The sequence below is a fragment of the Budorcas taxicolor genome, chromosome 5, assembly GCF_023091745.1.
Source record: "Budorcas taxicolor isolate Tak-1 chromosome 5, Takin1.1, whole genome shotgun sequence".
Lineage (NCBI taxonomy): Eukaryota > Metazoa > Chordata > Mammalia > Artiodactyla > Bovidae > Budorcas > Budorcas taxicolor.
Genome location: NC_068914.1, coordinates 36,515,310 through 36,528,913, shown reverse-complemented (window position 1 = coordinate 36,528,913; position 13,604 = coordinate 36,515,310). Strand labels below are relative to the sequence as shown.

Genomic DNA, 13,604 nt, shown 5'->3' with positions numbered 1-13,604 from the left:
TTTAGCTGTGCTACACAGCATGAGAGATCTTAGTTCCCTGACCAGGGATCAAACCCATGCCCCCTGCAATGGAAATGCATGGTCTTAATCACAGGACCGCCAGGCAAGTCCCAAGATATAAACATTTGCTTCTTAAACAGCACGGGTCCACTTTGATGTCGGTTTTTTTCTGCAGTAGATACTATAGAACTACACCATAGAATCCATAGATACATAGAAGCTGTCTTTGCACTGAGGACCCATGATGAATTCTACTCAGATTTTCACCTGTGTGGACAGTGAAGTGAAGTGAAGTCGCTCAGTCGTGTCTGACTCTTTGCGACCCTATGGACTGTAGCCTACCAGGCTCCTGCCTCCATGGGATTCTCCAGGCCAGAGTACTGGAGTGGGTTGCCATTTCCTTCTCCAGGGGATCTTCCCAACCCAGGGATTGAACCTGGGTCTCCCTCATTCCAGGCAGACGCTTTAACCTCTGAGCCACCAGTGTGGACGGTGGGTGCTCCTAATTCCTTTGTTGTTCAGGAGTCAACAGTAATTGCCACAAATTACAGACTGGACAGAGCTGTTACAAATCATGGTGGAGGCTTTTATTTTGAGGTCATTATCTGTCACCCTTACTTTTAAATTCAAGAGTGTCAAACAGTTTATTAATATTGTGTATCAGATTGTGCCCTTACCTGGTAATAATGACTTTTCTCCTTCGGTCAGGGATGTGGATTTTAAGAAGGTATGAGTATTGTGGGGTTCCCCCGTCTTTTTACGAGGTGGGGCTCTGGGTCCCCATTGGGGTAGAATGCTTGACCTGGGGGACCCCTTGTGCTCGGTGCCTTGGTTGATTGGTGCCTGTGTCCATGGGGTTGAAAGCTGAGTGTGATTTAAAGTTATCATTGTTTCCTGTTTGTTGTGCCGATAGTGATGATGATGATGAAGGCTGCAGTGAACATTCCATCCATGTTTAGTGCCTTAAAGGCAGTGTTTCCCAAACTCTGTTTCCTGGAACACTCACCAGGAACACCTTCAGTGGCCAGATAGCTTTGGAAAACTGCTGCATACGGTGCATTTCCCTTGAAGATTGACAGTGTAGAGCAAAGCCTTTTAAAGGCTCTGGGAATTCCTGCAGGGAAAAGCAGGGTAGCCTAGCAGGTTCTAAATTTGTTTCCTAATATGACCTGTTTTCTTAGTCACTCTTGTGATTTCCCAGTTCTGTGAGTGCACCGTGAGACGCCCAGCCTCAGAGTCATTTCTTAAAAGGAAAATTGTAGGGGCAAAGCATGTAATGGTTTATAAAGTTCGAGTCCTGGCCCAGATATCTGATGGTCATGGCTGGGAACCCTGACCTTTACTGTGTTCCAGGAAGGAGCCTCTCGGGTCAGGCTGTCTTCCCATGCCTGATTCTCTTTTAGTTCATGCCCCATCCAGCTGTGGGAAGTAGACAAATGGCTTTTGTTTTGTTTATAGAGGAGGATGGTGTGCAGGTGGGCTATGCTTTCAGTTGGGAGGACTTAGCTGCTTTTGCCCCCAAGACCCAGTTCTGGCCAAGTGGTGGCGGTGAGCTGGGCACCTGATGGGCCGTGAGTTGACTCTGATCCACACATGTGCCCTTGTGCCAAGAGCCGTCTCTGTGAGATGAGCAGTATGAAGCGATGTGCCCACCACAAGGCTGAGCCTCTGACCTGCAGATCAGCCTCCTGTGCTCCGACCACCTGAGTCCACAGCCTTTCTGGGTTACATCTTCTCTTGTCCTTTGCCCTGTCCAGGTCTTGCCTTGCCAGTAGGACCATAACCCTGTTGAAGGCAGAAGGGTTCAAATTTTTCTTTGATCCATGACAGCACTTTGCACAGAGCTGAGTCCATAGCATAGACCTGTGGGTGGTTCTCAGGAGCCCAGCGATGGCCCTGGTATGAGAGTCAGCTGAGTTACCTGCCACCGAGTAAGGCCCCACAAAGTGTTAAAATATTATTTGTGTATTTCCTTGATAAGTTCAAACACTTTAAAAAAATACTGTACTTTCAATCAATATCATATGACATCACTTATATGTGGAATCTAAAAAAAAAAAGGACAAAATTTCACTTATTTATAAGACAGAATAGACTCATAGGCATAGAAAGCAAATTTATGGTTACTGAAGAGATGGGGATAAATTAGGCGTTAACAGGGATTAACAGATACAACTGCTATGTATAAAATAGGTAAACAGTAAAGACCTACTGTATAGCACAGGGAACTGTGTTCACAATCTTGTGATACCTGTAACGGAAAAGAATCTGGAAAAGACTCCATGTGTGTGTGTGTGTGTGTGTGTGTGTATGGTGACTGCGGCCATGAAATTAAAAGATGCTTGCTCCTTGGAAGAAAAGCTATGACAAACCTAGACAGTGACATGTGTGTGTGTGTAACTGAATCACTTTGCTGTACACCTGAAACTAACAGGAAATTTGTAAATTAGATATACTTCAATTTTGAAAGAGGTTTAAAAATGCTATAGTTTCATCTCCTCACTCTGATATCTGTGAAGAATTCTCTTGATTATTTAAAAGCAAATTCCTCAAGTACTATGTACTACGTACAAGTACTAGTAGCGTTTTTCTGAGAACATTGTTATATGTTCCATGGGTCAGGATTTTATTTTGTAACAGAACTTTGGAGTCACTAATCTATGCCTTATTCCTAAGAGAGGTTGTTTTTATAACATTTCTCTTTATGGACTGAAGAGAAATACCAGAGGTGATGTGAGTTGCCTAAAGTCCCATGGGAGCTTGTCAGAGAAAGCTGAGCTAGGGGCCTGTTTGACGTAGGGGCGGTGTACTCACGTCATCTCTTTGTGTTATCACCGGGCACTTTATTTACGATGTGAACTCCTACTTCCTACCTCCTTCCAAAAACAATCTAGGACAGAGACAAAACTCATGTCAGAAACAGAATGATTCTTCTGTAAGTCTGGAATGCTCTCCTGTGACAATCTGAAGTGTGTTTCAAAAAGTGAGGTGTGGATTTGCTTATTGGAAAGTCTATGGGAATATCTGCAGTCCCTTCTCCCCCAGATGTGGATTCTGCCGATGAGAGTTCTCGATTGGCGGCGCGTTAGTGTAAGTTTGAGACTTGGGGAGGGGGTCCTGCCCGTGGACTCGGAGCGTCTCCTGATCTCTGTGCTTGGCACCCCTACCTGCACTCTTGCTGTCACCTAATCACTGTGATCACCTATTTCAGTGTTTGAAATGAATGATCGCAAAGCTGTTTAAGAATATTGGGTGAAGGACTTCCCTGGTGGGCCAGTGGTTAAGACTCTGTGCTTCCACTGCAGGGGGCTCGGTTCTATCTTTGGTTGCGGAGCTAAGATCCCACATATCGTGCAGCAAAAAAAAATAAAGATGCATAGGATTTCTGCTGGCCAGATGGGGAGAGGGCATTCTAAGCAATAAACCATAGGTGGTTCACCAATTAAAAAACACAAAAAACCTTTTTGATATTTGGCTACCTTTAAAAGTAAGAAAAGAATATTCAGTTCAGTTCAGTTCAGTCACTCAGTCATGTCCGATTCTTTGCGACCCCATGAATCGCAGCACGCCAGGCCTCCCTGTCCATCACCAACTCCCGGAGTTCACTCAAACTCACGTTCGCCGAGTCGGTGATGCCATCCAGCCATCTCATCCTCCGTCGTCCCCTTCTCCTCCTGCCCCCAATCCCTCCCAGCATCAGAGTCTTTTCCAATGAGGCAACTCTTTGCATGAGGTGACCAAAGTACTGGAGTTTCAGCTTCAGCATCATTCCTTCCAAAGAACACCTAGGACTGATCTCCTTTAGAATGGACTGGTTGGATCTCCTTGCAGTCCAAGGGACTCTCAAGAGTCTTCTCCAGTACCACAGTTCAAAAGCATCAATTCTTCGGCACTCAACTTTCTTCACAGTCCAACTCTCACATCCATACATGACTGCTGGAAAAACCATAGCCTTGACTAGACGGACCTTTGTTGGCAAAGTAATATCTCTGCTTTTGAATATGCTGTCTAGGTTGGTCATAACTTTCCTTCCAAGAAGCAAGTGTCTTTTAATTTCATGGCTGCAGTCACCATCTGCAGTGATTTTGGAGCCCCCCAAAATAAAGTCTGACACTGTTTCCACTGTTTCCCCATCTATTTGCTATGAAGTGATGGGACCAGATGCCATGATCTTCATTTTCTGAATGTTGAGCTTTAAGCCAACTTTTTCACTCTCCTCTTTCACTTTCATCAAGAGGCTTTTGAGTTCCTCTTCACTTTCTGCCATAAGGGTGGTGTCATCTGCATATCTGAGGTGATTGATATTTCTCCCGGCAATCTTGATTCCAGCTTGTGCTTCTTCCAGAGAAAAGAATATTAGGTCAGGCAATTTAATCTCTTTAATATTTCCTAAGAGGTAGTCCTTGGGCTGGGCTTTCCAGGCGGCACTGTGGTAAAGAATCTACCTGCCAATGCGGCAGGAGACTCAGTTTCCATCCCTGGGTCGGGAAGATCCTCTGGAGAAGGAAGTGGCAACCCACTCCAGTATTCTTACCTTGAAAATTCCATGGTCAGAGGAGCCTGGTAGGCTATAGTCCATGGGGTCGCAAAGAGTAGGACACGACTGAGCGAATGAACGCACACACACAGTCCTTGGGCTAGGCAAATCTGAATTACTCGAGGTAGGCACTGGGCCCCAGTCCAGGCCCACTGGCTTGGCATCTCTGAAGGTGGGGCCCTGGGATGTGCATCTTTAGCAATTTTCCTGGGCAGCTCCTATACACATGTAAGTTGGAGAATTACTACTGATGGTCCTCAGAAGAGTGTCTCTAAAAAGATTCCAAGGGGATTGGCTGCTTCTATTGCACATGGGTTATGGGAATTGGCCCCTAGAGTCACCTGGAGGCTTGCTGCCCCTTGTGACATCTGGCTGCACCCCCAGACACACCACCAGGCATTTGGATCCACTGAAGGCTTCCCCTAGATTACGTTCACATACCCCTCTAGCAAACTGATTCTCACTGCTTGCTCCTCAGACAGGATGACAGTATCAAAGCCCTGTGACCACCCCCCCGACCCCACCACTGCACCCTAGAGTTGCCTGTCCCCTCCTCCCCTATTGCCAGGACCATGCCCTCACTCCCCTTGTCCTTCGCTTCTTACCACTCAGGCATGATTTCTCCCCTTTAGACAGGTGCTTGGAAGTGGAGGCACTGAGCAAATCTCTACGGAAGTACCAGGGGCCCCACGACTGAGGATACGGGAGGGCACATAGTGCCAGCAGATTAGTGAGGTGGGGCGGGGCCAGGAGGGCGGGGCCAGTGAGTTCCCAGAGGGTCACGGCAGCCCTCAGGGCCAGCATGAGGCAAGGTGGGGACCAGGGCCTGTGTTAGGAGCTCTTTGGAGAGGGGGTGCCTGGAGGCAGGCCATCTGGTACCCTCGGTCCACAGCACGAGCATCTCTGAACAAATACCCTCACTTTCCCATGCCCCTCCTTTCCTTCTCTCTGTTCTGCCCTCATCCCCCCAAACACCAGGGGTCAGGAGAGCAAATGTATGAGCAGGTGTCCTGCTGCCCCTCCTCACCCCCAGCCGGACCCCGACTGGTGACCCCCTCAGGCTCCCTCACACACACTGTGGGAAGAGCCATGTGTCTGGTGGGGCTGGAGCCTGGGCTGACACCTGCGTTCTGTCTTCCCTTCACTTCCTCGCCTGGCACAGGCTCTCCCAGGCCAGCTTCTGCCCCCTGGGTGGAGCACGTTAACAATTGTGCAGGCTGTGAAAATCTGGAGAAATTCCCACAAGCAATGTTTCATCCATAGATAACGATTGAGTTTGACACTCCTATAGTCCAGTGGGCTGCCAAGTTTAAGGCCTGAGTTGATGGACACATATATTCAAACCACATTCTTTTGGTACCAATGAAAATCCTGATAAAGTGTGAGAGTGAGTTGTTTATCTCTGGGGGAAGTATAAGCTCAAATGCAAATCTTAAAATAAGAGATGGTACTAGGTAGTGGTAGACCAATAATACTTTTTTTTTTTAAGCCGTTTAACCATTTTTAAATACTTTTGTTTTTAAAATTTAAATTAAATGAAAATTTAGGCACAGCTTAAGGACTTCCCTGGGGGATCTTACTCCCTTTGCCAGATCCCCAGGTTGGGAAATCTGTTGTGGGGCCTGGAACTTTCTTAACAGTGCAAGATTAAGAAAACTAAGACCTTGGCATTCGGTCCCATCACTTCATGGCAAATAGATGGGGAAACAATGGAAACAGTGACAGACTTTATTTTCTTGGGCTCCAAAATTACTGCAGATGGTGATGACAGTCACGAAATTAAAAGATGCTTGCTGCTTGGAAGCATATTAAAAAGCAGACACATTACTTGCTGACAAAGGTCTGTCTAGTCAAAGCTGTGGTTTTTCCAGTAGTCATGTATGGATGTGAGAGTTGGACTATAAAGAAAGCTGAGTGCCAAAGAATTGATGCTTTTGAACTGCGGTGTTGGAAAAGACTCTTGAGAGTCCCTTGGACAGCAAGGAGATCAAACCAGTCAATCCTAAAGGAAATCAGCCCTGAATATTCTTTGGAGGGACTGATGCTGAAGCTGAAACTCCAATACTTGGGCCACCTGATGCGAAGAGCTGACTCATTGGAAAAGACCCTGGTGCTGGGAAAGATTGAAGGCAGGAGGAGAAGGGGATGACAGAGGATGAGATGGCTGGATAGCATCACTGACTCGATGGACATGAGTTTGAGCAAGCTCCAGGAGTTGGTGATGGACAGGGAAGCCTGGTGTGCCACAGTCCATGGGGTCACAGAGTTGGACACGACTGAGCGACTGGACTGACTGAGGACTTGTCTGGTGATCCAGTGGTTAAGACTCCATGCTTCCACTGCAGAGGGCACAGATTCCCCTGGTAGGGGAACTAGGATCCCACATGCATCACAATGTGAGCGACAAAGTGCTGTATGACTCAGGAAACTCAAACCTGGTCTCTGTAACAACCTAGAGGGGTGGGATGGGGAGGGCAGCGGGGGGTAGTTTCAAGTTGAGGGGACATAAGTACACCCATGGGTGACTGTTGGTGATGTTTGGCAGAGACCAACACAGTATTGTAGAGCAATTGTCCTTCAATAAAAATAAATTAATTACAATTTTTTAAAAAATTTAGGCACGACCTAGAAAATGTTTAGGTTCACGAACTTTATTACAAAGTAGACATTTCAGTTTTAGAGACAGAGACAGTGACCTGGGCATGAAGGGAAAGAGAAGTTCCAAGCAATGACATTAGTTCGTCAGTACAAGTATATTGTGGCCCCAACTTGCTGTATTTTTTTGCTTTTGTTTTTGTTTTGTCATTTCAGGTGATTTTTAAAGCCAAGTCAAAATATTCTCCAGAATTACTCAAATACCGGTAAGTACCCCCTAAGGCAATTCTCTTTGTGGCTGCAGGTAACCGTTTTTCTAGCCAGGGTTTTCACACATCACTCCTCTGTGACCTGCCTGCTTGTCAGGGGTCAAGTTCACTGCTCACTGGGTCACCACTTACCAGGCCTTGCAGCATATTGGCCTTGATTAGAAACAAAAGTCTAGTAGGGACTTCCCCGGTGGTCCAGTGATTAAGGCTTGGTGCTTCCAATGCAAGGGACTCGGGTTCAATCCCTGTTGGGGGACTAAGATCCAACATGCCACGTGGAACTGCCAAAAATGAAAAAAGAAATGAGAGTCTGGTGTGTTTCCTACCAGAGAGCAGAAAGGGAAGTAAGCCGTGCACATGGCATTTAATCCTTTTGGAGGCACTTGGGATGGACTGGGCCTCAGCAGAAGGAAGAGGGGCTCCCTGAAGATGTCTCTGTGGCCAGGCGGCCCCCTCCCCCCCCCACCCCAGGTGCAGGTGCAGCTGAGATCTGGGCAGGGCTGAGTAAGAGAGGCTCATAATCTGGACCAGAGGAGGCCTGAAATCATAGGCTGAATTTATTGCAGGAGGTGGACTTGCATATTTTTCCTGTGGGCAGGATCTGTTACTTGCCCCAGGTTTTCAAAGAGACCTGTTGACTTCCCCTGTGGCTTGAATGGTCAGCCTCGGCCAGAATGGGAAGGGAGACAAGGTGTCAAGAAGCCATGAGACAGTCGCCGCATGAGTCAAGGTGTGTCAGTTCCCTGCCCAGGAGAGCTCGACTGTCCAGACACACATTTCTGGGAAGGAGACTTTGGCCTCTTACCTTCTGGAGTCCAAGTGAAATTTTAATTATTTTATTACTTTACAAATACGTAAAACTATATTCCTATTGTATTTTATTTAAACACGTTGAAAGGGAAAGCGTTAGTCACTCAGTCGTGTCTGACTCTGCAGCTCCATAGACTGTAGCCCACCAGGCTCCTCTGTCCATGGAATTCTCCAGGCAAGAATACTGGAGTGGTTTGCCATTCCCTTCTCTAGGGGATCTTCCCAACCCAGGGATCGAACCCAGGTCTCCTGCATTACAGGCAGATTCTTTACTGCCTGAGCCACCATTTAAACAGGTACCATCTTAAATTCACAAAGACTGTTTATTTAAAGTTCTGAAAGTGTATATTCTAATCCTCCTTTGCATCCCAGGAAGCTGAAGTTCAGGAAGTTAGGTGACAGTGTACTCAGGCCAGGATACAAGTGATGAGACTTGTGTGCTATGTTTTTTTCATCTGATCTTGCTGTCTCCCTTCACTACTTAAAGAAAAAATTATCGAAGTATAGTTGATTGATAATGTTGTGTTAATTTCTGCTGTACAGCAGAATGACTTCTTTTTCATGTCCTTTTCTATGCTTTATCACGAGATATTGAGTAGAATTCCCCGTGCTGTGCGGTAGGACCTTGGTGTTTATCCATCCTGTATATACTAGGTTGGGTCTGCTAATCCCAGACTCCCAATCCTTCCCTTCCTCTTAGCAACCACAAATCTGTCCTCTTTGTCTGTCCCTTCACTGCTTTTTGAGAAGTTCAGTTCACGTTTCTGCCAGACTGTTGATTCTAAGAAGGTCAGTTTAAAGTAACAATGCTTTACAGTCAGCGCTCCGTTGTGGAATCCAAGGATTCCACACCTGTGGATACAGAGGGTGGGAGGCCCGATATGCCTTAGATGACATGCACTACAGCGCTCTCTGTCAGGGACTTGAGTATCTTTGGGTTCAGTGTTGGCTGTGGGGGCCTAAAAGGTGTCCCTTGCAGATACCGAGTTATGCTTGTATTAGGAAAACTTGGGGAGGGGTAGGAGGGGGAACATTAAGAATTGAGCTTGGGTGTGGGCCTCAAAAGAGGCTGTTTGGAGTGTGAGTTGATTTGGGCAGAGGCAGTGGTTTGAGACAAGGGCTGTGGAACTTGGTTGAACAAGAGCTGTGACAGAGGCTGGAGGAAGGAATGTATTTCCCGAAGAAGAGGATGCAGGGCAGAGAGACACGGACACCATCACTCTGGTAGACGAAGAGGATGGAAGAGGGACCAAGGGCCTCCAGAGACAGGCTCAGATGGGGGAAGGATGGAGCGGGGGTCACACCTTCGAGGTCAGGGAGAAAACAGTGGGAGGAGGCGGGGCCAGCGGGGGCTACCTGCAGAGGAGGTGATAAGGCAGGAAGGGACACCTTTTTCTAGAAGTTGCTCTTGAGGGTGAGGATGAGGCCTCATTCTTCCCTGGGTGACATCGGAGGAGAAGCACAGGGTCCCTTGAGTTCTCACGACAGCTCTTGGAGGCTGGAGAGGAGGGGTCAGCTCTGCGTTATAAACGTGGGGGCACAGCAGCCCTGAGTAGCCGAGGACTTGCCTGGTGCCGCATCTGTGACCCTTGCTCTCTGGGCCACAGCCAGCAGATGCAAGCAGAGCAGTTGAGGCCAGGAGGGGGAGCAGAAGCTGAGTGGGTGGCTGGGGCCGTGCTCCAGCAGGGTGGGGGCCGCACCGTAAGCGGGGTAAGCGGTGGTAAGCGGGGCCTGCTTGTCTTTTGCTTCCTGTGCCCTCTCACTGTCCCATAGAATTTTCACAGTGAAGAAAGAGGAGTAAGAATTTATATCCACCTTAGTGGTTAAGACTTGACCTTCTGATTCAGGTGGTGCGGGTTCGATCCCTGGTCAGGGAGCTGAGATCCCACAAGCCTTGTAATCAAAAAACCAAACATAATGCAGAAGCAATATTGTAACAAATTCAATAAAGACTTTTGGGCTTCCCAGGTGGCGCTAGTGGTAAAGAACCCACCTGCCAGTGCAGGAGGTGCCTCATAGGAGACACAGGTTCAATTCCTGGGTCCAGAAGATCCCCTGCAGGAGGGCATAGCAACCCATTCCAGTATTCTTGCCTGATGAATCCCATGGTCAGAGGAGCCTGGCAAGCTACCGTCCACGGGGTCACAAAGAGTCGGACACGACAGAGCATAGTATTTGAAACAACACCCAGGAGGAGTCCTTTGGAAAAGCTGAACGTCCATATTATGCTTTTTTCCGGAGCTTCATTGTCGTCACATGGATAGAATGTGTGCATACACACCAGCAAGGGGTCAAGAACAGCAGGGCTGATTCCAGAGGTTCCAGATGTTTCCAAACTGTGTTCTTCACAAAAGCACAGCAGATAATAATAGAACAATAAGAAATAGGGCTTTCGAGGAAGCAGATTGCAGATTTCTGGTGACTCCCAGTTGGTCCTGCCTTTGTCTCCCTCTAAGCCCCTGATTCCCTCCATCACTTTGGGAACGTGTAGAGAGCTCATGAAAACCTTCATAATTTAAGGTTTTGTGGCTAATTTACCATGAGTTACATGTTGTGCTAATGCCCTATGTCCATTCTCTCCCCTTGCCTCAGCAGCCCTTTGGGCAGATGCAGACATATTCAACTTAAATGGTCTTTTTTGTTAAGTTTAAAAAAATAGTGTAGGATATGACTTAAAAAAATTTTTTTTTAATTTTTAAATGATGATTGCTTTACAGTGTTGTGTTGGTTTCTGCCATACAACATGTGAATCAGCCATAAGTATACATATGTCCCTTCCCTCTTGAACCTCCCTCCCATCTCCCCATCCCATCCCGCACCTCTAGGTTATCACAGAGAACTGGGTTGAGCTCTCTGTGCTATGTAGCAACTTCCCACTAGCTATCTGTTTTACATATGTTAATATATACATTTTAATGCTATTCTCTCAATTCCTCCCACCCTCTCCCATCCCCTGCTGTGTCCACAGATCTGTTCTTTATGTCTGCGTCTGTATTCCTGCCCTGCAAATAGGTTCATCAGTACCTGAATGGTCTATTCTTGAGCCAAACCAATATTTGCTGCTTGAGTGATACTTAGCTGAAGTAAACACGATATGGACAGTCCTAGAGAGAAACTTGAACTGATCTCCATGTTGGAAAATGTAAGAAGTGTCTCTCTAGACCCTGCACAGGTCACGTAGGCAGCATGCAGCTCTGAGAAACTGCAAGTTAAAAATGGCCACCACCATTGCCCCGAGGCTAGTGCAGGGGTTCCCAGCCTCCAGGATCTAATAATGCCTGATGATCTGAGGTGGAACTGATGTAATAATAATAGAAATAAAGTGCACAATAAATAAAATGCACTTGAATCATCCGAAACCATCCCCGACCCCAGTCCATGGAAAAATTGTCTTCCACAAAATTGGTCCCTGTTGCCCAAAAGCTTGGGGATAGCTGTACTACTAGTGAGTGTTCCCATGCAAAGGGGGTGCTGCCCAGACTTGATGGCTTTTGAGGGGTAAAACCCTTTTAAAACATTATCTTACCTAATCCTCAGGAAGAGCCTGCAAGGTCGGTGTTATTTAGGCTGTTTTCTGGTGACACTAGGGCTCACCCAGGGCCACCTTGCCCAGGCTCTCAGTGTGCAGAATGGCTGGTGCTCTTCCTGAATCCCAGCCCTGCCTCAGAGCCTGGCTCTGCTCTACCATCCTTGTGAGCAGCGCGTGCATCAGCCCATGTCCACACAGCCCCTCTGATCCTCGTAGCCTCCGGGGAACGGGGAAGCAGGGCTCAGGTAAAGGACCTCCCCGAGGGCACTGTTCGTAGTTGATTTAAATCTGGGGACCCTCCAAAGGCCGAACCCTTTTTCATCGCAGTATAAATGTTGGTTTACAGTGTGCGCCGGTCTCCAGGCTACAGCCGAGTGGCTCAGTTATACACATGTATACATTCTTTTTTTATATTCTTTTCCATTATGATTTATCATATGATATTCAGTAGAGTCCCCTGTGCTGTGCAGTGGGACCTTGTTTGTCCATTCTAAATATAATAGTTTGCATCTACCGACCCCAAACTCCGAGCTCTTAAGTGTTAACTTTGGCATGTTCTGCTTCTAGCATTTAACCAAAAAACAAACAAACAAACAAACAACCCTCAAAAAGCCACAGTTTCCTTGGGGATTGATCCAGAATGTACAGGAAGCTTGTGGGGAAGGCTGCCTTCAGCCTCTCTCTTCCTTCCCAGGTTGCCCCTCTACCTGGCCTCGCTCTTCATCAGCCTCGTTTTCCTGTTGGTGAACCTAACCTGTGCGGTGCTGGTCAAGACGGGCACCTGGGAGAGGAAAGTGATCGTGTCCGTGCGCGTGGCCGTCAACGACACGCTCTTTGTGCTCTGCGCTGTCTCCCTGTCCATCTGCCTCTACAAAATCTCCAAGATGTCCTTGGCCAACATTTACTTGGAGTCTAAGGTAAGGCGGACACGTGGTTGAGATCCTGCCATTAAGCTTTCTGGGATTTCCCCGGTAGTCCAGTGGTTATGATTGGGCACACTCCTAATGCAGGGGGCACAGGTTTTTATCCCGTGTTGGGGAACTAAGATCCCATATACTGTGCAGTGAGGCTCACCTCCACCAAAAAGAATTCCCTGGTTTGCAACAGAAAACAGAAATCAACCAATGCCTCTCCCACCTGACCTCTTGCAAATGATTAGCTGTGGTGGTGTTGCCAAGACACAGAGCCGTGTAGTTCATTGAACTTTGTGAGAAGAATTGACTCCGGGTGGCTCGAGGTTTACTGGGGTGTGCAGAGAGGTAAATCTCTGGTTTCTGGAAACAGAGGTTTAAGTGAGAGTTTAGAGGACCTGTGGCATTGACTGTGGCTCTAATGTTAGAAACACACAGCTCGTATTCCCTTTGTTCCTAGCCGTTTTATAAGCACTCTGCATGTAGGTAGGACTGTAACCTTCAAAATTCAGGGTGAGTAGGTGTCACCTACCTAGGGAAATGGAGGCACCAGACATCAGAGGCTCAGCCCGAGTTACACAAGCCGGGAGATGCAGAGCCATGGTGTGGCCGCAGCAGCCTGGCTCCGGGCTCTGGGGTCTGTCCTCTTTACCACCGGGTCGTAGTGCAGAGACACTCAGATCCAGGCGCGCCCCTGCCTTGACTGTGCCCCTATGAGGGTCCCCCTTAACAGGGGGAGCTGCTCCTGGGGTTCGGGACAGCAGGCCTCTCAAGGTGACAGTTCAGAGATGGAGTCAGACCGTGTGTTGGGCTGTACCCCGTAGGCCTACAAGGCCAGGGCATGCCCAGTTTCAGTACTGAAGAAAGATCCTGGAGTCAGCGATGGCTTAATGGGTCGGGGATCTTACACGTCTGAAGCACAGTCATGGAGCAACATTCCACATGTGCAGTGG

General features: G+C 47.7%; 1 protein-coding gene across 1 annotated transcript in view; it reads left to right on the top strand.

Moving 5' to 3' along the window:
• GPR137B (G protein-coupled receptor 137B) overlaps window positions 1-13,604 on the top strand; it is a 55,463-nt gene that overhangs the window by 20,472 nt on the left and 21,387 nt on the right. The window contains exons 2-3 of the mRNA XM_052640689.1: window positions 7,349-7,398; window positions 12,435-12,657. Of these exons, the coding sequence (XP_052496649.1) occupies window positions 7,349-7,398; window positions 12,435-12,657 (273 nt within the window). The remainder of the gene's footprint in view (window positions 1-7,348; window positions 7,399-12,434; window positions 12,658-13,604) is intronic.